The sequence below is a fragment of the Benincasa hispida genome, chromosome 4 (genome assembly GCF_009727055.1).
Source record: "Benincasa hispida cultivar B227 chromosome 4, ASM972705v1, whole genome shotgun sequence".
NCBI classification, from domain to species: Eukaryota; Viridiplantae; Streptophyta; class Magnoliopsida; order Cucurbitales; family Cucurbitaceae; genus Benincasa; species Benincasa hispida.
In genome coordinates this window covers 46,488,929-46,515,620 of record NC_052352.1, presented here as the reverse complement: position 1 = coordinate 46,515,620, position 26,692 = coordinate 46,488,929, and the positions used below count along the sequence as shown (strand labels likewise).

General features: G+C 33.6%; 1 protein-coding gene across 1 annotated transcript; it reads right to left on the bottom strand.

Annotated features, from left to right (window-relative positions):
* Window positions 1-11,495: 11,495 nt before the first annotated feature.
* LOC120076657 (wall-associated receptor kinase 2-like) lies at window positions 11,496-24,818 on the bottom strand. The gene is made up of 3 exons (XM_039030540.1): window positions 23,981-24,818; window positions 12,817-12,987; window positions 11,496-12,712 (listed from the first exon to the last, which is right to left on the bottom strand). The coding sequence occupies exons 1-3, from the start codon at window positions 24,801-24,803 to the stop codon at window positions 11,496-11,498; spliced, it is 2,211 nt and encodes a 736-aa protein (XP_038886468.1). The 5' UTR covers window positions 24,804-24,818.
* Between the last annotated feature and the right edge of the window lie 1,874 nt (window positions 24,819-26,692).

Below are 26,692 nucleotides of genomic sequence, written 5' to 3'. Positions count from 1 at the left end.
CATTTCTGTCGCAATCCTGATCGTCATGTGATGGCCCCGCAAAGGCTTATAACTCTCACATTCAATCATCCTAGGTGGATTATGAAAAAGGTCTACCTTGTAGCACCCTTCGTATATCCTGATCGTCATGGGAAGGGCCCATTCAAATCTTGAAGATGAGAAGAATATGCCATCAAGTTTTTGAGCGGAGTCAGGTTTGGCTAGAGGTGATTCCGCGTACAAGACAGAGCCAGACGGACTAGAGTTGTCCTCGCATATGAGGTAGAGCTAGACAAACTAAAACTTGATCTCGCATATGAGGTGAACCACACTCACATTTTTGGAGAGGAAGTGAAGCTACACCAATTTTGGAGAAGAGGTGAAGTTGTACCAATATTTTGGAGAGGAAACGAAACCGCTCCACGACTTTGAAGATGGAGTGAAGTCGCGTCATCAGTTTGGAGATGAAGTGAAACTGCGCCATCAGTTCGGAGATGAAACGAAACCGCACCACGACTTTGGAGATGAAGCGAAATCGCGCCATTAGTTTGGAGATGAAGCGAACCACGCCAGACTCTTTGGAGATGAAGCGAACCACGCCAGACTTTGGAGATGAAGCGAACCACGCCAGACTTTGGAGATGAAGCGAACCACGCCAGACTTTGGAGATAAAGTGAAACTGCACCAACAATTTGGAGATGAAGCGAAACCACGCTATCAATTTGGAGATGAAATGAAGCCACGCCACGACTTTGAAGATGAAGTGAAGTCATGTCATCAGTTTGGAGATGAAGCGAACCACACCAGATTTTGGAGATGAAGCGAAGCTGCATCATGATTTTGTAGACCGAGTCATTAAAGATGGAGCCGAGCCATGTACACCGACCTTGACCTTGAAGATGGAGCGGAGTAATGTACACCGACCTGTAACTTAAAGATGGAAGTGGGGCCATGCACGCCAATCTTGAACTTAAAGATGGAGAGGCATCAACGGAGCCTTTGAACTTTCCAATCCTCTACACTTTAGCTTGAAGTATCAGCGAATCCTTCGCATTTAAGTTTGAAATATCGGCGAATCTTCTGTATTTGAGTTTGATGAAGCATCAATAAAGCTTTGGCAGTAGGCTTGACTTTGTGACTTTGAGCATGAAGATAACATCGCAAAACCTCCAGACTTGAGCATGAAGATGAAGCATCGATGAAGCCTCTTAACTTGAAGATTGAGAAGCATCGATGAAGCTCTGAACTTAAAGATGGAGAAGCATCAATGAAGCTCTGAACTTAAAGATGGAGGAGCATCTAAGTTTAATTTTAAAGAGGAAGCGAAGTGCATTCCAAATGTATGCCCTTTATTTACTGTGTTGGCTCCTTACGAGGGATGAACATCTTCAATTCATTATGTTGCCCCCAATAGGGATGAACATCTTCAATCTGAAGTGCCATTCTTTAACGAGGATGATCAACATCAATCTTGTAGTATTATACTTAGGTGGTTATGGTACCTTTTCTGATGGACTAAACTTAAATTTATTTAAGTTCCTTTCGTACCTTTAAAGAAAGGGATCAAATCATGACGTAGTTCAATTTTTTTTTTTCACTGGACTGAACTTGAAGTTTCTTTCAAGCTGCTTACATACCCTTCTTAATGGTAGGGATCAAGTCATAATGTAGTTCGAATTTTTTTTTTTATGCGGAACTAAACTTAAATTTCTTTAAGTTGCCTACGTACCCTTTATAATGAAAGGGATCAAGTCATAACGTAGTTCGTACAATTTTTTTTTTTTTTTTGGGCCGTTCACATTTTAAGCTCATGTGGGTTAGAAGCATCATGTAGTTTAGGCTCTTGCGATGAGGAGCTTCTTCATTTAAACTTCAGAAGCTCTTATTTCATCATGGTTTTGATTATCCTCTTTATTTGTAGGATTCGTCAATATGATGAGTTTTGGCTTCACTATCAAGAAACCTTATGTACTTATGTCAACAGAAAATTTCCTCTTCATGCATGAAGGGACATGACCGTAAATCTTTTCGTCGTTGTTTTCTTCATGGAATGACGTTGGCTTTAAGATTTTCATCCTTCCTTTATGTTGATCGCTTGTTGTCTTGAGACGATCAAAAGCAGATGCTAGAGGTTGATATTTCTTTAATGTGGATATACTTAGACTTTTGAAGGCTGAAGTTCGAGCAGAAGTAGTCATTGGACATTGGTCTTCTTCTACCGTGGCCATACTCAATCTTTGAAAAACTAAAGATTGAGCACTTGAAGGCTTAATATGATCGAAGACATAAGTTCTTTGCTTCATTTCTTCTGAGTCTTTGACTTCTTCAGCAGTCACATGATTGTTGTCGACTTCCACTATGCTGACAGTGTGACATGCAATAACTTCTGATATTTTCTTTTGATGATTATTGAGAAAGCTTCTTGGGAGAAATTCTGCCGAATTTGCCAGCCGTCAGAATTGAGGGAAGTCTTTGTCTTCTTTCTTAGCAGGCTTAGGCTTCCGTGTCATCTTTTTGCCTTTCTCTTTATGAGTCTTGTTTTTTCTTCTATAGCATCGATAGGAATGCGACTCTTTTTGGGTGGAGTTTAGTTGTTTTCTCTTTCGATGAGTCACTACTATCCACCCTTCGTTTTCATCTTCAACAAGCTCATCTTTCTTTTCGGAATTTGTTGTTTGAATCTCTTGTTAGAACCAAACAACTATAGGCTTGAATTCTCCAAACTGGATCGGACTTTGTCTTTGAGCATGGGACACAGACAGTATTGGAATATTTGAAGTCATCGATATTGGAGCGTGATTTGTCTGAGCTACTTCATCCAAATCTAGCTCAATCTTCTTTTCACGAGCCAACTTCATAATTCGTTCCTTCAACATGAAGCACATTTCAACTGGGTGACTAATGACCTAATGATACTTGCAGTAGTTAGGATCATCTATTTTTCCTTCTTGTTCCGGCCGCTTGCATTCCGGTAGCTGAATAAGTTGCTTCTCTAGTAGTTGCTCCAACATATCTGCCACATCAGAGTCAGGGAATGGATAAACCTTCTCTTGTCGTTTTTTAAGAGTTGGCCGACGCTTCTTGCCCTCATTGTGCCTTCTTTCAAATTTTGTTTGTTTTGCTTTGGAGGAAAATTTCAGTGGGGTCACATGAACGACCATAGATTCTTTTGTGGCACTACCCACGATCTTTTTCATTACTCTTGGCATCATTTTTTTATTTTCTCCCTTCAGAGACTAGGAAATCTTTAGTTCCCCTATTAGCAATGCTTAGCTCCATATCATGAGCGCGTGTTGCCAGCTTCTCAAACGTACACATCTCCACTGCAGATAATTCAGTAAGTCTATCTTTGCAATCTAGACTTAAAGCTCTCAATCGGTTGATGTAATCGATGACTGTTTCTCCCTTCCACTGTTTGGTGTTTGTCAGCTCCATCATGCTAACAATACGCCTTGTACTGTAGAAGCGGTTCAGGAACTCCCTTTTTAGTTGTTCCTAACTGTCAATCACTTCTGGCTCCAAATTAGTATATCAATCGAAAGCATTTCCTTTCAAGGTTCGGACGAATTGATTGATTAGTTGGTGTCCTCTAGTTTCTGCATTTTCACAGGTTTCAATGAAGTGTGCAACATGTTGTTTTGGATTACTCTTTTCATCGAACTGCTGGAACTTTAGAGGTTGATACCGAGCTGGCATTCTGAGGTTGTCGATTTTCTTGGTGTATGGCTTGGAGTACATAAATGAGCTTTGCAACGGTCCTTCGTATTGAGCTCTTATGGAGTTTGTGATCATATCCTGGAGCTGTTGAACTGACAAGAAGGCAACAAAGGTGGATTGTGGTGGCTGACTTTCCTGCAAGACAGTCTTTTCTTTGTCATTGGCTTTTGTAGTTGGGGATTGACTGGATTTACCAGTATCTAAAGCCTATATCTGATCTCTTAAAGTAGCAATTTCATGATCTCGCTTCTTTATAGACTTCATTAGGAAATTTATCTTTACCTCCATCTCTGCCATGGTCGACTCAGTCATTACGTTAGTCATCATGACAGACACTATATCAAAATGTGATTTTTTCTCTGATAGATCAGTAATAGAAGCATAGTTTTCAAACAAGGGATTTTCTCTGATGACGATCCTGTCTTTAGGAAATTCCATCAGCTGGCCTCAGATTTCCTTCGTGATGACAGAGCTTATGTAAGTGTTGCTTGCGACGGTAGCTTTGGATACAACTTTCTTTGGTGCCATTTGTAGATTTGTTGACTCGGATGATGAGAGAGAGATGAGAGGTAAAAAGGTCCCAACGGGCGTGCCAATTTGTTCGCACGAGATTTTAAGAGAAATTTATTTCGTGGAACTTGAACTTTGTATTTGTATTAATTTTGTGGAAAGTGAGTACAATCTCTAATAATATTTTGATGGTTTCAAAATAAACTATAAACTTTAAGCTAGTTGATCTTTTTGAACGATCGGCCTTTGGGCTTGTTGATCTTCTTGGGTGATTGGCCTTTGGGCTTGTTGATCTTCTTGGGTGATCGTCCTTTGGGCTTGTTGATCTTCTTGGATGATCGACCTTTGGGCTTGATGATCTTCTTGGATGATCGACCTTTAGGCTTGTTGATCTTCTTGGAGGATCGGTCTTTGGACTTGTTGATTTTCTTGGATGATCGGCCTTTGGGCTTGTTGATCTTCTTGGATGATCGGCCTTAGGGCTTGTTGATCTTCTTGGAGGATTAGTGTTCGCACGAGGCTTCCGGAGAACTTGTTTCGTGGAGTTGAACTTGATTTGGTATTGATGTTGAGGTTAATTTGATGCGATGTGATTCGATCTCTGGTACTTGATCCTCTGATTCTCTCTCGGTTGGGTGGATGCGCTTGATTTGAAGAAGGAAAGCACCGAACGTTCTTGTAGAAGTCTTGGAAGAGTGTTTGTGTCTTCAAGGGTCTTCTGTCTTCTAGGAGTGCAGCTTCAAAAGTCTTGAGAGTCTTCTGCTTATTAATAAATTCTCTCTAGGCTCTCTGAATGTAGAATTACTTGTATCTTCAAAAGGACTTCAATCTTCAAGCATGGTCAGAATGCTTTCTCCAAAGAACTTCAGTCTTCAGGATACTTGCATCTTCAAAGGACTTCAATCTTCAGAATGCTTGTATCTTCGAAGGACTTCAGTTTTCAGACGTGGTCAGCTTCAAGAGTGAAGGAGTCTTCTGACTGTAGAGAATTCCCTATAAGCTCTCTGGAGTATAGAATTGCTGACCTCCACAAATGAGGAGAACTCCTCTATTTATAGAGTTTTCTACTAGAATTCATGGGCTTGGTTTTGGTCGGTTCATGGGCCTGACTAATTGGATTTGGGCCTTATTTGACATTTTGGTCAAATTAAGCTTATTTATGGGCTAAATTGGACTTTTAGCCCAAATAATAATATCAAATTGGACCGAAGTAATTTTATTCAATCCAACGGTTACGAAGGAAATATGTGGCATCATCGGACTTCGCCAATTTATGTCTTCAACTTCAATTTAGGACAAATGTCAACTTCTAATTAGTCTCGAATTCAATTATTTGGAATTTCGTCCTTAATTTAGTAAATGACGTGACAATTTACGATCGGTCCAAAATTTCTCATTCAACAATAAATTAAATAATGCTAAATTAATTAATGACTACATCAACTGGTCTTTTGCATTTAATTAAGTAATTATTTAATGGTAAATTTAACATATCTATTTAACTTCCATACATTAATTATCGGAAATTTATACTTGATAATACAATTTTGGAAACTATTTGAAAATATAGTACAACTTTAAAATATTTGTAAATATGATAGACATTAACTGACCAACCTGTAATGTTTTTTGAAAATTCCAATCCTGCCCTCATTTGCAACTATTTCCATCTTATTCAATTTATTTTTTTCCCTTTTTTTTCTCCCTGCATATGTGGCTCCCTTTTCTTTCATTTCTTTTTTTTTTTTTTTAATTCTATTCTATTTTTTTTCTTTCTTCTTTTTTCTCTACGGTTTAGCTTTCTTTTTCTTCTACGGTTTAGCTTTCTTCTTTCTTCTTTGTTTTTTTTTTTCTACAGTTTAGCTTTTTTTTAATTGCTACGTTGTACCATTCTTCAAGCCCATTGATTGCTACATTCTCTTAAGCCTCTTGATTCAAAATATCTACACAAGCCACTCATATTTATTGATCAACAAGGAGAATTGTTGATCTTAAGATGTAATTGTTGATTTTAATGAATTTATTTAGTGACTTTATTTCATTGATTGATGCTTTCTATTTCTTCTACTAGTGTTTCCCATTTATCATTCTTTGTTAAACTTAGGGCTTATTCAATCACTGATAATGGGTATCGTTGATAAAAAAATGTAAGTGATAGCCGTTGTGACTATCACTGATAGCCACTATTTGTGATAGATTTAGCGATAGATCGGAGGTGGAGTTGTCGATGGAGGAATTTATCGGTGTTTTGGGATAGCAACTGATAGCACATTTCTTAAATTTAAAGCTATCATTGAAAGTAGCTATTAGTGATATTCATTGGTAGCAGTATCACTGATAGCAGTTATCAGTGATAGTAACAAATAACACATTTCTCAAATTGAAAGATATCAATGATAGCAATTGATAGCACATTTCTTAAATTGAAAGTTATCAGTGATAACAACTGATATCACATATCTCAAAATGAAAGTTATCACTGATAGCCATTGATAGCAACTATCAATGACAGCATCACTGATAGTAGCTATCAGTGGTAGCAACTGGTAGTACATTTATCAAATTGAAAACTATCATTGATAGCAACTATTAGTGATAGCTTTCAATTTGAGAAAAACAGGAAGTAGCGCGCAAAATGGTGGTTGGGCATGACTTTTTTGGTCTTTTACCATTTTTGTTCTATGTATGCAATAATTTTATCATTGTACTACACATTCTATTATTTTGGGCTCGAATTCCATTTATGGAGTTAATTCCACAAATAATATAGTTTTTAAAAAAATGACAAAAAGAGTGTAGTGTGAATTTTTTTTCCTAAAAATTATGTGGTAATTGAAATAAATGTTAATAGCCAATTATAGAAATCTATCATTGATAGCCAACTTAGTGAATTTAATTAATAAAGTTGAATCTTGAACTAAAATGTAAGTGGAATGCCTAGAAGTTATCACTAATAGCATGTTTATCAATGATAAAAGCTATCATCGAAAAGAAAAGGGACATATAAATGTTTGGGAAGGACAAGAAAGGGATAAAAAGGTTTTCAATGGCTATAATTGATAGAAGTTGCTGCTGATAGCATGTTACCGCTAATACTAATAGTATGTTATTGATGATAGAAGCTACCCGATAGCACGTTATCGGTGATAAAAGCTACCACTGATAGCACGTTATCGATGATAGAGACCTATCATTGATAGCATGATATCAGAGAGATCATTGATAACATCTTATCGGTGATGTTATCAGTGAAAGAAGTTATCACTGATACCCACAATATGAGTGATGTTAGTGATATCGATGATAAAACTTTGGTAATATCTGTATATCGAGTTTCTTTCAGAGGTGATAACCAGTTATAGAAGTCTATCATTGATAGTCTTAAGTGTTAATATTTCAAGGTTGATTCTAAATGACGAAAGTCTATCATAGCTGCTACCTGTGATAACCCTGATAAAAGATTATTAGTGATAAATACTATGGTAATCAAAGTTGGTCTTCTTTCAAAGTTGATCACTATTTATAAATTTATCATTGATAGCCACTGATGACCTTTAGTAGTAATATTTCAACGTTGATTCCAATTGATGAAAGTGAATCAATGATAGCTAATAACAATTGATAGCAAATTAAAAGTTAATATTTCAAGATTATATTAATTTTTCTAAAATTAAAAGCTATCGCTGGTAACAACTATCATCAATAGCAATTGATAGAAGCTATCAGTGATAGCAGCTGATAGCAACTATCAGTGGTCATCCACTGATAGCTGCTATCAATGATAGCTTTTTTAATTTGAGAAAACCGGGAAGAAGGGAACAAAATGGTGGCTAGGCATGAGTTTTTTAGTCTTTTACCATTTTTTGATCTATATATGCAATTATTTTATCCTTGTATTACATATTCTATTATTTTGGACTTGAATTCTATTTATGCAACTAACCCTTAATTATCCTCCATATCCAAACATAGCAACATTTAAAAGTCAAACATTCAAATCTCAGATATTTAATATTTTTATCCATGAAATAATATCTGCAATTCAAATGGCCGTAAGTGAAGTCGTCATATCCAATTTCATTAGACCTAGCTTTGTTCTTATGAAATTGCCAACTGGCACTCAAGATCAACATACATCCATTTCAATAGAAAATCTAAAAATAAATTAATCATACCTATAAAATAAGTTTAATACAAAATTCATCATCTCTGTACTGACCATAAATTCAAATAAAAATCAGAGGTTGACCAGTTCTAAAACATTCTTCTCTACATTTCGTTTCAACAGACAACAACAACATCCTTTGAGGTTAGCTTCAAAAATAACATTAATGATTGGTGGGACTCCACTAGTCAAATGGGTCATCCTGGGTATTCCTTCATACGCATACTTAAACAATTATCACAGACTATATGCACTTAGTAACACAGGCAGAAAAGAGTGTCAGACGAGGAAAACAAGTCTTGGGCAAAAGAGATTGAAAGAATTAACTTGCTTGAAGGCTGACAATATCTCTGAAAGTGACGGTAATCGTCGAACCGACTTGAAAAGTTCATTTGAGCGTGGAGGCAACCTGAGAAGCTCCGTATTGGGCTTAGAGATATAAGAATTCGTGGCTTCACGAAGGCGATGATCAAAACTCTGCCTTCTTCGACAAAGTATGTACGGTAAGACAACGTAGACGTTTGATCTCTGAAATTCTGGATGACAATGGCTGCAACTGTAACACTAATGACTCTATTGAAAGGGTTATTATTAAACACTTCAATATCATATATGTTGATAATGGCAGAGAGTTATGGTCCATAGAGCATCTCGATTGAAAGCGCATTACAAGGTATCAACAAGATTTGCTTTGTGCTTCATTCACGGAAACTGAGATCAATACAGTTATTCGTTCTTTTAGCAGCAATAAGGCCCCTAGACCTGATGGCTACACTATGGAATTCTTTAAAAAAATCTTGGAACACTTTTAAGCCTTCTATATTGGAATTGTTCCATGATATTTTTAGAAATATTGTGGTGAGAAACAACGTCAATGAAACCTACCTTGCTCTTATTGGAAAAAAGGAGAAGTGTTGTAAAGCCACTGAGCCACTGATTACAGACCTATAAGCCTCACCACCTCTGTATATAAAATAATAGCAAAAACCCTTGCGGAGAGGTTGAAGGTAACTCTCCCCTCTAAAATCTCTGAAAATGCGTTTGTCAAAGGGAGACAGATCACCTATGCTATGTTAATGGCTAACGAGGCTGTTGACTACTGGCGTATTGAAAGGTTTTGTGAATAAATTCCGTGTGGAAAAAGCTTTTGACAAGATTGTAGTCATCTATTTTTGTATCGGCCTTATTTAAAATAAATTTAATTTTTTTTAATTTTGTTAATTTTAATTGGATGATTTTTCACATTTCGTAAAAAAAAAAAAAAAAAAAAAAAACTTACTTCCTAATGCATTTGCTTTAGATCTATAGTCGTGGCTGGTTTTATTTTATTTTATTTTCATCGTCTTCCCCTTCTATGTTCTTTCTCTATTTTATTTTATTTTATTTTATTTTTTTGTAAATAAAGTATTAAGTAAAATGTGAGGTATAAAAGAAATGAAGAGTTAAAAGAAAAGGAGAGTAACTAACCTTGGTGGTAGAAGTGGACTTTTTCTTTGTGTTCTAAAATAAATCTATTTTGTTAAAATATAGAAAAAAGAAAAAATTTGTGAAGAGGATTTGAAGAAGAAAAGAGAGAAAATAGATTGGAGGTGTGGGAAAAATTAATTTGAAAGAGTAGAAGAAGAAAAAAAATGAAGGATGTGAATTTTAAAAAGAATTAAAGTAAATATAATTATTAGTTTTAAATTACTATTATTTTAATAAAATGGAAAATGATGTGATGTGCGGGTCAATGACATCCATTACAAATTTACACCAACTTTTTCTTACCTTTTGTTTATTATTATTATTATTATTATATTAATGTTTGTGGGTTTGAAATGGGAGGCAATTTCGCCGCCCATTTTTAACACTTCTTTAATTTTTATATTGTCATCACTACTTAATCTAAAACATTTTTTTATGTACATGTTATTATATTTAATCTGAATTTCTATTTGGTTTTATTTCATTATTTTATGTCATCTTTCTTTATTTTTGCTCATTAATCTTTTTTACATGTTGTATTTAATCACTTTATTGGTTAAACTTTTTATTATGCTCCGATTTTAAGGGATGAAATCAAAGCACAACAAATAGAATATGTTGTACAAGGATAAAATAATTGCATATTTAGAATAAAAAATGGTAAAAAAACTAAAAAAACCCATATCCAACTACCATTTGGCACGTTTATTCCTAATTTTCTCAAATTAAAAGTTATCACTGATAGCTGAGAGCTGTCATTAGTTGTTATGGCGGATAACTGCTATTTGTGGCAACCATTGATAGTTGCTTCTAAACCAAAGAGGGAGAAGTAATGAAAAAGGGAAAGAAAAGGGAAAGAAAAAGGATATGCAACGCAGACCAAACTAGTCTACATAGCAAGTTCCAACATCGATTGGATTTGTTGAATGTTTTGAATTGTTAGTGGTCCCTTACAGGACACTAAGGGAGAAATCTGGGTATACGCTTGAAAATGTGTTTTATGTTGCATCTGGTACATCTGTTATCTGTGAGAGAATTCAAGTCAACATGAAAATTTGTTAGAATGTCATGAATCTTAATCATAGTTGGTTTAGGAGATGTTTAATTATTTATTCAATTTTTTTTCTTTTCCACCTTGGATTTAGAGAAATGCATTATATAGACACTTTAACTCTTGAAGCATCATTTGTTCTGGATTTTCTACAATATTTTCTAAAAAAAAATTGTTCTTCCTCTATGCTATGGACGTAGTTAATACATCGTTAGTGAACTACAAAAATTCGTGTGTCGATCTTCTCTTTTTTTTTTTTTTTTTTTTTTTTTTGTATTCTTTAGGTGTCAAATTCATAATAGACAAAAATGAAAAGCTTAAAACATATAACAAGAGCATTGACTTGATTGATTAACAAACAGCAATAATCAAGGTTCACAATAATGAGGCGCACACACACATTTTTAATCTGATTATATTGGGAAAAAAATAAACAAATTATTAAAAACCAAATCTAAAATCTAATTACGTTATTGTCAAATGCATTTCGTATTGTTTTTCTAGATTCTAAAACATGTTTAAGCGATTAACAAATGCATAATAGTACACATCATTTTTTACTAAACATTTATGTTATACTTAAGGAAACATATAAACAAAATAAAATCATCTTCCATGGTGGATGTGTGACAAAATTGAAGCTTTTATGCTATCCCCGACGGTAGTATTCATAGTGCCACTAACAATAAAATGGCCGGAGTCTGAAGCTTCAACATCCAATAAACATACCATTTCCTCTTCGTTGGACAAATTGTTGTTATTCACCCATGAATGCTGAACTTGCTTCAATCGCACTCCCTCCAACTCCATAGCCACTTCCTTCATGCTGGGTCGCTCCTCCCCTTTAATTCTTAAGCATTTCTTTGCTACCTGAGCCGCTTCTTTTATTTCCTCAAAATTTATCTCTTTCGCCATCATTCCCCTTTCTACAACTTCTTCCAACCGACCATCCTTCATTGCACAAAGCACATACATCGCTAGATTCCTCTCCGCTTCTGGTCCATCAAAACACACCGCCTTCTTCCCAGTTATAAGCTCTAACAACACTATTCCAAAGCTATACACGTCACTCTTTTCTGTCAACTCACTCGTCAACAAGTACTCAGGGTCTAAATACCCTAGAGTCCCTTGCACCATCGTGGATAGCTGTGTTTGATCCATTGGAACCAACTTTGATGCCCCGAAATCAGACACTTTCGCGGTGTAATTATCGTCTAGGAGTATGTTGGTCGTCTTGATATCTCTATGAATAATTGGAATCGAAGCTGATGAATGCAAATACGAAAGCACACCTGCAGTCTCCAAAGCTATTTTCAAACGAGCTTCCCATGAAAGAGAAGCATGCTTGGTTTTGTCATGGATGTGTTCAAAGAGGGTGCCATTGGTTACGAACTCGTACACCAACAACGGAACTTGTGTCTCTAAACAACACCCCAAGAGCCTAACAACATTGCGATGGTTGATTTGAGACAAAACAATGACTTCGTTAATGAATTGGTCAGTTTGAGATTGGTCTACAATTTTTGATTTCTTGATTGCCACTACCAAGCCATCTTCTAAGACTCCTTTGTAAACGGTACCGTACCCACCTTTACCAACAATAGTGCTATTGTCATAGTTATTTGTGGCCTTCTCCAACTCTTCTTGGGTGAAAATTCTAACCATTTCATTGGGGGATTGCCATTGAGAAAGTTGTTGTTGAAGTATGAAGCCTCCATTTTCTATGAAAAATTTCTCTTTCCTTTTGATGAACTTCCACTTTTTATAACCCAAGAATATCCATGTGCTACCAATTAGAAAAACTGTGAACCCTACTCCAATTCCTACATTTTATACACATTATGTATTATTTATATTCCAACCATATGGAGAATGAAAACATACAAAAAAAAATTGATATGTTAAATTAGAGAACATAAAAACATACCGATTATTATGGGAATGAAAGCCTTGGAATCTCGAGTGCAACCTTCTCCTCCATATCTTGCATCTCCTTTGTAGTTTGTAGGACAATTGCACGTATAGTTTCCTATTGTGTTAACACACTTGTTCTTGTACTTACAATGATTCAGTGTTTCATCCTTGCATTCATCTATATCTAAGAAAAGATCCCAAAATTGGACAATAAAGTCATTATAAACCCTATTAGATTAGGTCGCATTTGATCACTAGAAGAATTTTGAACTTTAATGTCGGTTGACAACCGACATTAAAGATAGTGTTATTAAAGTCCTTTAATGTCGGTTGTCTAATGTCGGTTTTTTTTTAAGTTTTTAATTTTTCAATTTTTTGTTTGTTTTATTACGACCTTATTACCATGGTTTTCATTTTTCCTAACTAAAACACCTTAATTCTTAGCTAAATTCAAATAACAAAAATAAAATTTTTAAAACCATTTTTTCCATTCTCACAACTTTGTTTTTTTCAAAAACACTCGTAAAAGAGTAGATAATAAATTTTTAAAAAAATATATTAATAGGTGAGAATAGTGTTTATAAACATACTTTTCAAAAATCAAAACCCAAACGAAAATGGTTATAAGCTTTTGTTTATTCTACTCTAATTTGTTAATTTCATTAAATAGAAATTCAAACTTGAATTGAAGTATTTTCACACTATTCATAAGGTGAAAATAATGTTTATTCTACTCTAATTTGTTAATTTCATTAAATAGAAATTCAAACTTGAATTAAAGTGAATACAGAATGTTGATTTAACAAATAAAGAAAAAAGAAAAAAAAATGATATTTGCCTTATATGGAATGTGTCTGGTATGAAATTTATAAATCTTTTTCTTTTTTGCCAAGATATTCTATTAAAAGCATAGGAAAATTTATGAAACTGGAAAGAAAGATGAAATTACAATGAGTTTTGTAAAGTGTTTAACAAGGTATATTTATTGAACTTGAATTTTGCTGGGAATGAAGAGGTTTAACAACCATTTGATTTTTTATTTTTAGTTTTTGAAAGTTAAGCCCCTATAAAACACCGCTTCTATTTTTAAATTTCTTGTTTTGTTATTTACTTCTTATCAAGATTTTCTAAAATCAAGCCAAAATTTGAAAAAACTAAAAAAAAATAGTTTTTAAAGATTTGTTTTTATTTTATTTAAATTGGGCTAAGAATACAACTGCAAATTATGGTAAGAAGTTGAAAGCAAATGGACTTAATTTCAAAAACCAAAAACCAGAAAAGAAATATGGTTATTAAGATGTCATAGTTTTTAAGAACTTTTGTTTTTCGAACTTGACTAAGAAATTTACTCTTTTTAGTTTAAAAATATGAAAGAAAAAAAAAAAAGAATGAAATTATGTTTAATTTTTAAAAATAAAGAAATAAAAAATAAAATGGTAATCCAATGGACACTCAGTCATCTGGGAACAATTTTTTGTCAAATAGAAATTACGGATATTGAATTGGTTTATAGTTTGATTATTATTTTTCTTCTCAAAAAAGAAAAACAAAAATGAATGACTATTATTTTATATTCCATAAATATCCCATTTCATCCTTTCATTTGTACCTTAAAATTTTGAGAGATGACGACTTTTTCTGTTCCTCTTTCTCTCTCTCAGTTTATTTACCTCTTAATAATTTTTGAAGTTTTTACCTCACTTTTTATCTCTATGATATTTTTTTTTCCCTTTTAGACCTTCTTCTCTACAAAAATTTGTAAAACTATGTTTAGATGCATTCGAGGCATACCCATCTTTTTACCTTTGCTATGTGTTATTAGAATATAATACACTAAATTGAGTACATATGGGAAATACCCGAATATTGCTCATTTTCTATCTCCTAAATTTTCTCTATATTTCTTTCTAACTTTTTTCATTCTCTAAAATTTAGGTCATGTTTGGGATTGTATTTTGGGGAGGATTGTGGAAGAATCTTAATCATTTAGGTCGATCTAATTATTTATCAATTTATGTAAAATCACCCGTTACTTTTATGTTCAAAACTATGCTCACAACAACTTTTGGATTTAGCTTCTGTAAAAATTTATGTCTTCTCTAAGGAATTTCTAAAAAATTACAAATATATTCTCCCTTTCATGTCTATTCACTTTTCACTTTTTAATAACAATTGTGTTAAACATTTATCAAATAATTTAGATGGAAATAAAGTTTATTTTTAATTTAAAGCACATAAGATTAAAATAATTATCTTAGAGTAAGTTTCATATAAAATATCGATATATAAATGAAATAATATATGTCTACTTTAATCATTACAACTAAATTATAACAATTTTGTATTAACTTTATTCAAATTAATGTCCTTTTAGAGTTTCAAATTGAAATTTACGAAACAAAATAATTTTACTTCATGTCATAACTGATTTTTTCCTAGCAATTATTTTGAAAATTATGGCAACCTCAAACTTAGCCTTATCCCTCATCTATCCCTTATTTCTCTCTCTAAATTTTTTAAAACCTTTTTTTTTTGTCTCTTCATATAATTTTTGTAAAACCTTTTTATTTCTTTCTATTATAAGTGATCATGGAGCAATACATGGGTGCGTCTTACTCTAACCTAAAATAAATAAATATTTTTTGTAAAAAAAAAGTCACTACAAGAAAAAGGAGTTCTCCCGACGCCTAAATAGAGCGTCGGGAGTTAGGTCGTCGGGAGAGACAGCCTCTCTCGACGATGTAAATGCCCGTCGGGGGAACTCTCGACGCCGTAAAGGCCCATCGAGAGTTTCCGGAAACTCCCGACGGATCTCCCAACGGCCGTCGGGTGTCGGGAGAACCAGACCCCTGTCTCTTATACACATCTAGATGTGTATAAGAGACAGCCCCATCTCCCCGCTTCCTAATCGGTGCCGCCCCCATTTTCTTCCTCTCCCTCTCAAATTTTTCCCTCCTTCTCCCATTTTCCTCATTTTTCTTCACCATTCTCCCTCCCTCTCCCCATTTTCCCATCCTTTTACACTTTACCTCCCATTTTCTCCATTTTTCCCATCCAATTTTTCTTCCATTTTTCTCATCCCATATTTCTCCCATTTCTCCCTTTACAATATAAAAAGTGTTTTTCCACCAACTCTTTTCCCTCCCTCTCCCATTTTCTCCCATTTTTCTTTTATTTTTCATCCATTTTTCGTCTATCACTGCTCCTCCCTTCGGTTAGCAGCTGCAATCAATTGCCCGCCGCCACCATCGACTCCTTGCCGGTAATTTTCTCATTTTATTTTATCTTTTATATTTATTTAAATCATATGTGAAATACCCATTAAAATGTGTTTCAATATTGTATTCGCTTTTGTTAATTCTTTGAAATTGTTATACAAATCATGTCCATTAATATCATGCCCATTAAAATGTGTTTCAATATTGTAGTCACTTTTGTTAATTCTCTGAAATTGTTGTACAAATCATGTCCATTAAAATCATGCCCATTAATATCATGCCCATTAAAATCTTGTCTGAATTTTTTTTTGTACAAATCATGCCCATTAATATCTCGTCAATTTTGCAGAATATATTTGTTTTACAATTCTCTAAAATTGTTGAGAGTAATTTTATAATGAACATGTCATATAATGTTGGTTATTTGGAGCCTAAGCATGCATGATTTAACCTTTCGAAGATGTTGAATAAATGAAAGGCCTATATTAATCAAAAAATATAAAATAAATCTTTAAACCTCGAATTTGGTACTTAACACATTTAATATTTTAAAAAAGTTTAAAGAATCTACTAGACATAAAACTAAATTTTGTGTCTAATAGAAAATTGAATTTTAAATTTTGTGTCCAATAGGCTTGTAAATTTTAGAAGATGTTGAATAGTTGAAAGGTCTATATTAGACACAAAATTAAAGCTTGGAGACGTATCAAATAAAACATTTGAAATTTGTTAAGACAATTTAAATGGTCTAGGGACCTATGTGTTTATTTTGCCTTAAAAAATGAAAATTATGGAACTCAATACTTAATAATACTTTGTACTTTGTCCTCTAATCCAGGTTCTTATTTTAGATTACAAGTTGGTCAGAAAATATTTATTTTTAAGGATGAATAAAGAATGGTTTAAACTAAGGAATAAGTTATCAGTGGAGTATAGAGAAGGAGTATCACAGTTCTTAGATATGGCAAGGTTTCATGTTAATGATTCCGGACGAATAAGATGTCCATGCAAGAATTGTATGAATTCAATTTGGGAAAAGATAGATATTGTGGAACGACATCTATTAACATATGGAATATCTCCTTCATATTATGAATGGGTATATCATGAAGAGCCAATAAACTTATCTCGAAGTCATACTGGATGATTGATGTAAATGAGATTTACATTAAGTACCATGGAATAGAAAAAGAACTATGGTTTATATGTTTCATGAGATGAAATATTAAAACTATAGGTTATAAATGTAGTATGATAAGTTGGTTATCATTTATATTTATAATAATATTAAGTCATTCAATACAGGATGTTGAAGTAGATAGTATAGAGAGTAATGTTGTCGAAGAAAATGTGATGTTGAATCTTATAAACAATTTACAAGTTCTAATTGAAAACAAAAATGCAAATGAAGGAATGATTGAGAATGAAATGTCCTTTAATGGTCAAGAAACAGATACCACGAACTTATTCGAGGATTTAATGACCGAAGCACATAATGAATTATACCCTAGGTGTTCGCAATTTTCGTCCTTGAACTTTTTAGTGAAGTTGATGCATATCAAAGTTCTGAACGGCTGGAGTAACAAATCGTTTGACATGTTGCTAGAATCGTTAAAAGCAGCGTTTCCAGCTGACACCTCTATACCTACTTCCTTTTATGAAGCCAAGCAAAAATTGCGTTATTTGGGCCTAGGTTATGAGTCTATTCATGCGTGCAAATATGATTGTGTATTGTATTGGAAAGAGTTTGCAACTTTGCAACAATGCCTTGTTTGTGGTGAGTCTCGGTACAAAGTTAATGATGGCAAGGGTAAAAAAATACCACATAAGGTATTGCGTCATTTTTCGTTGATACCGAGATTAAAACGATTGTTTGCATCAAAAGAAGGCGTTTCTGACATGAGATGGCATAAAGATAAGGGAGTTGAAACGGAAGATGTATTGCGACATCCAGCTGATGCGGAAGGGTGGAAACATTTTGATCGTGAATTCCCTCATTTCACTTTAGATACTCGAAATGTTCGTTTCGGATTAGCTTCAGATGGCTTCAATTTGTTTGGAAATATGAGCACTTCTTATAGTATGTGGCCTGTGGTGATAATTCCTTAAAATTTGCCCCCTTGGAAATGCATGAAGGAAAAAAAATTCTTCATGTCTTTGCTCATACCTAGTCCAAAATCTCCTGGAAAGGAAATTGATGTTTACTTGCAACCGTTGATTGAAGAGTTGAAAGAGTTGTGGACAATTGGTGTATGAACTTATGATTCTATTGCTTGTGAGTTTTTTTCAACTATATGCTACCTTATTATGGACGATTAATGACTTCCTTGTGTACGATGACTTATCTGGGTGGAGTACAAAAGGTTATCAAGCATGTCCAATATGCTAAGAAGATAACTCGTCCTTCGAGATAATAGGGAAAATATTATTTATGGGACATCGACGTTATCTTCCAGAGAATCATAGTTGGCGTCGAAGTAGACAACATGATGGAAAAGTTGAACTAGACCTACACCAGTCGTAATGATTGGAGAAGAGATATTACAACAAATAAATACGCTGAACTTTTTTGTGCTTAGCAAACATCCATCGAAGTAAGATAAAAAAAGAAAACGAACTCTAAACTGGACTAAAAAAAAGTATTTTTTTCCAACTTCCATATTGGTCCAGACTATTGTTACGATATAAATTGGATATAATGCATATTGAAAAAAAAACATATGCAACAATTTGGTGGGCACATTGTTAAATATTGAAGGAAAGACAAAGGATATAACGAACGCTCGATTAAACTTATAAGATTTGAAGATAAGAAAGGACCTACACTTGATATAGGTCGATAATAGATTTGTAAGACTATACGCAGCATATACATTAACAAATTGTGAACGGATTTCATTTTGTAAGTATTTGAAATCAGTGAAATTCCCTAATGGATTTGTATCTAACATATCACAATGTGTCAATTATAAAGATAGAAAAATATCGGAGCTGAAAACACACGACTGTCATGTGTTGCTTCACAGACTACTCCCTATTGGTATTTGAGCATACCTACCGAAGAATGTATCCACTGCTATTGTTGAGTTGTGTACATTCTTCCACGACTTATGTGCAAAGACAATATGTGTAAGTGATTTGAACAGACTACAAGCAGACATCATAGTCATACTTTGTAAATTGGAGAGAATATTCCCACTTGCCTTTTTCGATGTAATGGTACACCTTGCAGTTCATCTATCGTATGAAACCAAAGTGGTAGGTCCAGTTAGTTACGATTGGATGTATCCTATTGAAAGTAGTTTACGAACATTAAAACAATTTGTACGGAACAAAGCACATCCCGAGGGGTCTATAACGGAAGCATATGCAATGAATGAATCATGGAACTTCTGCTCGCGATATCTAAGTGGGATTGAAATGAGATTCCATAGATATGAGTGAAATGATGATAGCATTCCCGATCACGAGATATTTGGTGAATTTGAATTATTTAGGCAGAGGGTATGACCATTAGGGGCGTCAACTTTACGGATGCTATCAGCGGAGGAAAAACGTATTGCACATTGGTACATTTTCAACAATTGTAAAGAAATAACAGACTATCGCAAGTACGTTTCAAAATTTTTCCTTTTCTAAATTCTAGGGTATCTCCTTTGATAACATTTAAATGATTAATTTTGTAGGCAACATTTGAGGTTAATTCGTCATGAAGCTCAAAACGCCTCTGACTTATATATAAAACATCAACGCAAATTTCTCGATTGGTTCAAATCTCAGGTATACATAGTCATTTTGTAGGCAATAGTTGAGGGATGATTCATTTTTCATAGTCATTTTTAATGTATAATTAATTATCAAGTTCTACAACGGCGTGAGAGGGAAGATATCTCCGATGATTTCTTTTCACTTGCAATGGGACCTTCGTATGAGGTGCGCTCTTACAATGGATGCATTGTTAATGGGGTACGATTTCACACTATAGAGCGTGATAATCATCGAGCTACACAAAATAGTGGAGTCCTAGTGGCCAGAGAGATCAGTGAGAACACAAGTGTGGATAACAATTTCTACGATGTTGTAGGAGAAGTATTAGATTTCCAATATGCGAATAGAAGACACGTTTTCTTGTTGAAGTGTAGATGGTTTGACACAAATAACAACAAAAGTAATAGGACACATGTGGATTTAGGATACAAATCGATCAATACATCACACTTTTTGTATGTCGATGAGCCTTTCATCTTTGCTATCCAAGCACAATAAGTCTTTTACATTGATGACATCAAACATGGTACCAATTAGAAAGTTGTTCAAGTAGTCTAAAATAAACGAATATGGGATGTACCGGAAGTGGATGATGTTGAAAACGAATATGGGATTTACTAGAAATTGTTGGTTGCGTCTGAGTGGATAAAATCATTGAGGAGGTTACTTTATGCAGAGTTGAAGTTGATCCTACAGTTGTGGAAAGACCAATTATTGTACATGGCGATCATGACTTCATAAACGATGATGATGAAGAACAATTATCTCCCAATAATAGTTCAAGTGCTGATGAATAATTTGAATTAGATTACAATGATGAGTAATGATGTATCTACTCAATTCTCTTTTTCTCTAGCTTACACATATTTATTGTTAATTTAATATTGTTTTCTCTTTTTTGTGTTTATATAGATACGATGTCAACCCCTAATAGGCAACGGGAGGCTGATGAAGAATTTCAAGAGTTATATCTAGGCAACACAGTATCTTTTATGGGTGATACTATAGGTTAGTATATTTTGAAATATATTCTGTTAACTGAAATACATCATAAATTGTTTTAAATTTTTTATTCTTCAGATAGTAGCTCAGCATCCAATCGGAAGAAACGAGAGCATTCGCGGAACATTGAGTTGGAAAAATACTTCCAAAACATGGGAGAATTACAATCGTGATAAATGAGGGGGAGACGAAACCGATATCTCAACATTCGGTACGATTTAGTAATGTGACCAGCGTCGCTGTGAAGATCTACATTTCCAGTACATTGTCGTACTTTTGCTGAGGTTCCAAACGAGTTCATAGAATTGGCTAAAAGTCCAATTATTGGTAAGTTAAATTATAAGTTTATTCTTTTACCCGTCATGAACATCATCTATGCTAATTCTTCCCTCCCTCTTTTGTAAGCTCATTTCGAACTTGATCTGTCCAGTCAACGACTTAACCGTTTTGTAGAACATCAAATGCAAAAACTCCTTCAAAGAATTTAGAGCAGATTTGCATAGACATTACAGAAAATGTGGAATCCTCATCAAGCATGTGCCAATTTGCCTAGTTGGCTTAAAAAATAGGCTAGAAGATTGGTACTTTTTTGTGTGACCGCTTCGAGAGTGAAGCGTTTCAGGTAGAATATTTACGGCATGTATCATTTGCTACATTTACTAATACATCACACTATTGACATATTTATTTTTCTTCAAATGTAGGAAATGTCTGTGACGAACAGAAAGATAGAGAGAAATTACCGTTCGACCACATAGGTGGATCAAAGTCATTCCTGCAATTCAGGCAGAGTTGCAGGCAAAGGATGGTCGAAAAATAGGACGTGTTTGACCTATTTAGGGAAACACACTCTAAAAGTGCAAAGTTTTGTGAACGAGACAGCTGAAAATGCACATGTAAACATTTTTTTTCTTTACTATTGTGTTTTTTTTTTTCACTTTTAACTTTAGTCGCTCATTCTTACCATTTAATTATTATGTCTAGCATCAAATGTTGGGAATTATAATCTAGCCCCACTCTTAGAAGGTTCTAACCACTAACAGGGATGAAATCTGTGAAACGATTTTGGTAGACGACCCGAATATTCAAAAGGCCTAGGTTGGGGTCCTAAGCCTAAGTCAAGAAGAGTAGCATCTCATCAAGCTCGTCATCTACTCAAGGAACGGAGGCAGGAATGGAGGAATTGAGAGCCAATTTCAACAGTCTCAGCTGAGGATTAGGAACTTGAAGACGTTTCAGAAAAAAATACAAGAGAATCATGCAAGACAAATGGAAGAAATTAAAAAAATGATTGAGATATGGTACAATCACATAGAGGAGACCCATCAAATTAGGTATGATTACTACATATTTTGTTGTTTAATATGTTTCTATCCTGCAGTTATGGTAGCAAAGTTAGTTTATGCCTAAGTAGCTTTTGATAATTAAAGAATTGTTGGCTATCCTACAGTTATGGTAGCCAAACAACTGGATTTTGATGTGTTTTTTTGTTGGCTATCTTGTGTATTTTGAATATTTACGAAGTTTAATGTGTTGTGAGGGGGGGGGATTGAGATTGGGTTAAACCATTTTGGGGAAAATTTGAGTTTTATGTGTGTTGGTCATTGTTTACTCATTTTTGTATGTTTTTTTATGTTCGGGAGGTTTCCATGTTTGTCGTGAGGGTGGGTAGAATTTCATTACACCCGTCTTGTCCTTGAATTGGCTATCTTGTGTATTTATGAATGTTTACGAAGTTTAATGTGTGGTGATGGGGGGGGGGGGGGTGAGATAAATTATTTTGGGGACGAATTTTGAGTTTTAGTGTGTGTTGGTCATTGTTTACTCGTTTTGTGTATTTTTGATGTTCGGGAGGTTCCGTGTTTTGTCGTGGGGGGTGGGTAAAATTTTATTACCACCCATCTTATCCTTGAACTTGGCTATCTTCTTTATTTATGATGTTTACGAAGTTAATGTATTGTGGAGGGGGGATTGAGATAAACCATTTTGGGGACAAATTTGAGTTTTATGTGTGTTGGTCATTCTTGAGGCGTTTTGTGTGTTTTTTATGTTCGAGAGGTTACATATTTGTCGTCGGGGTGGGTAGAGTTTCATTACCACCCGTATTGAAGTTTGAACGTGTTTGTGGATGTTTATCGATATAACATTTCAATGTTTTTGTTTTATTGTAGAATGCTTTCGGAGATGAGCTGGGACAATTGTTGAAGATGTTGTGTTCGAGAAATGTTCTAGATGTTGTTTTGATTTTACTTCTTTTATGTATTTGTGATATGAATGTTTATCGACTTCGTTTGGATATTGTAATTTTTTATTTACTTGTTATAATATGAACTTCATTTTCGTTTTTTTAGTTATGTGAATATTTATTTGGTTTAATATGTTTTACAGGTTTTCATATCAAATTTTAAAAAATTACAAACGATATATTAAAATTTAATACTCCCCACGCATATAGGATCTCCCGACGCACTTTAAAACGACGTCGGGAGTTATGGTAAAACTTCCGACACACATATGGTGTCGGGGGTTATGGGGGAACTCGGCGTCCGGAGTTAGGGGGAACTTCTTCATAACTCCCAACGCCGTTTAATAGTGCGTCGGGAGATCCTCTCTCGACGGGTTTCTCCCAACCAAACTCCCGACTACCGTTTATGCGTCGGGAGAGGCTCTCCTGACGAATTTTCCACAATTTCCCGACGAAATGTGACGTCGGGAGAAGTCAGATTTCTTGTAGTGAGTAAAAAGAGATTGTCATGATTAGATAATTGGTTGAAATGCACAGAGATGGATATAACGAAAATTAAAGTTGAAGTTTACCAAACACAATTGATACTTCATGCCACTGTTGATTTTTCTCAAGTTACAACTAGAAGTTAATTTGAACACCCACATCCATCCCAAACTAAGTCCTTTCTTTTCTTTTTTTTCTTTGGAAAATCCTAAATTAAGCCTTAATTCCTCGTTTATGGCTTATTTCTTTCTCTCTAACTTTTTTAAAACCTTTTTTCTCTCATATTATTTTCGTAAAACCTTTTTCTCTCTCAATAATTAATAAAAAATAAAAAAAATAGAAAGAATTATTTACGATTAAAACTTAATCGAAAAACACAAAGATGAATGTAACCGATGCACGACATAGCCATAAGGAAAATAATGGAATCCATAGAAGAGATGAATAAGTTTTCTTACCTTGACAACCTTGAGGAAGATATGGATTCCCTTCAAAACCATCCAAGCATTGGCAACGAAATTCAGCTCTATCATGAGAGAAACTGCTATTCCTTTCACTGTTTAATCCACACACATAATTACTGTCATTTCCAATAGCCCAACCAACCACAACCTCAACCTTCACATCTTCAAAACTTCTAATATACCTTGACTCAAACTCAAACCCCTCATCTCCAACCACAAAAGCATACCCACAAGGATTAAAATTCTTCACCAAAGTATGATTAAAAAAACTCCCCACTAACAAAGTCAAATTCCTCAACCCATTAGGAATCTCCATTTGACAACACCCATTACCAAAACACGAATCATTACCAATCGTACTCTCATTTAAACACATGGAAATACACCCACTTACATAGCCACTCCCATTTAACACCCCACCAATTAAACCATAAGTATCGCAACCAATGGCTATGAACTTGTTTTTGCCATCAGCAATTGGGAACATCGCCGGTGCCAAAAGATTGGTTGTGTTAGGGACAAAAGGACCATTTTCTTGCACTTGGTTGTAGCAATCTCGCACTATGGGCTGCAATATGTGGAGCTCACCGTGGAGTGATATATTAGTAACACTAATATTGGTGTTCATTAGAAACGCTTTTGGAGGGCCATTGGTTTTGTTGCACGTAATTAAGAAGGTTTTGTTGAGATAGCACCCTTCTTTTACTCCGAATGGATATGGAATTTGCAAGTCTCCACACCATTCGTCACAGCCGGCTAAGGCTTGTGACGAAGCTATTACTATGACGGTTGAGGTTGTTGATAACATAATCATCATAATTTTAATTACCAACGTCTTCGTCCAATGTCTCATTATTTTGTGTGAATGAAGAGATTTAGAAGAGAATTATTGGAATTGCATTTATGAATGAAGTTGGATGAAGGCGAAGGATTCAATTTTTCCATCTATCTCAAAGTCTTAACCAAAGTTGTTTATGTTAATCTCGTTATTTGTCACATTCACATTAGGTAGGCTTATATATGTGTATATAAAAGTCAACCTTGAAAATTAACTTTCGTCCAAGAAGAAAAGAACAAAAGTAGTGAGATCATTGTTTTTCAATTTTAAATTTTCAAATTTATGAAATGTCATTGGTATTTTTTTATTAGTAATAATAGTCAATTATTTAAATGTATGATAAGCAACCCATATGTATGTCTTTAGTCGCTCTTTGATAAACTAAATCAAAGTATTTTAACAATTACGATGTGATGGGTGCAAAAACACCTAATTAATTGCAATGTATAGATATAGTTTTAATATAATGTAAGCATATTAGGAATAATATCATCCTTTACATTGAGTTTCAAACTCATCATTTATAGTACCGTGAATACTCATTTTTTATTTTATCTAGAGAAAAATATATGATGTTATAACGGGTTAAAATTAATATAAGTGAGAAAAATCAATGAAAAGCATGACTTAAGTCAAGATTATAATATCTTAACCCAGTCCATCTATGTTTAATTAGTTATATATATATATATATTTTTTTTTTTTAAAAAAAAAATTGTAATGATGGAAAATCCAAAATGTATACTTAAGGATGCCTTCATTATATGAAAAATTATAAATTTGAAATTCTCAAATTTAAATTTTTGTTTATTCTGTATTCTAATTTTGCACATTTAGCAAATTCACGGTTTTTTGATATATCAGTCAGTTAATATACTACATTTAAAGTATATCAATTGTATATTTTTTTCCATTAATTTGTATACTTTTTTGAAATATAAATTAAAATTTTCAAGAAAATAATATATATATATATTCTTTTAATAAATCGTAAAGAATTGATGCATTAAAACTATTAATTCATTAATAAATTATATATGTAGCTAACTAATTATCATTACAGTTAATATTTTATGAGATTATTTTTTAATAATTATAATTAGATTATCATCAATTAATCTAATTATAATCATTAATTTTTAATCACAAAATGTTATATTTATTTTCTCAAACTAATTTTGATTGTTATATTAATTAATAAATCAAAATTATATAAATTCATCAAATTGTTCCATCAAATTATGTAATCATGTAAATTTAGTTATAAAATACTCATTTTTATAAATTTGTAATTTATAATTTAATTAATATTATTATTTGATTATTGAATAATTAATTTTGCTCAAATTTTTTAATTGAATTTATTATTTACCAATTAAAGTTTTATAGAGGTGTCATGATTAATTTTATAAATTAAATACAAAAATAATTTGTTCCTATAAAAGTTTTAATAGCATTCCATGCACAATCAAATAAAATCATAATTGATTACTAGCAATCTTATTTTGATGCTTTTTATTTCCAGAACTCCTTAATTTTTTTTAATCTATAAAACTAAAACCAAACCGCCTTGTAGAGATGAGAAGAAATTCATATAGTTTGGGAAACTGTCGGGTTATCCATATTGGAGACTCAGAACAATTATATTATTGTAATGACATAAGTAATGTCGACGCATAAAATACTAGGTACTTCGTCTTGGTCTTTCTAGGAAGATAGGAATTAATTGTTGATTTATACATTTACATTAAAAATAAGTCAACAATGAGAACTCATTCAACCTCCTGAAATTTAATTATAAACATAAGCCCTAATCGCCCACTGATTATTTGAAATAATTGCAATAGCTTTCTTGTGGTTGGTTGATA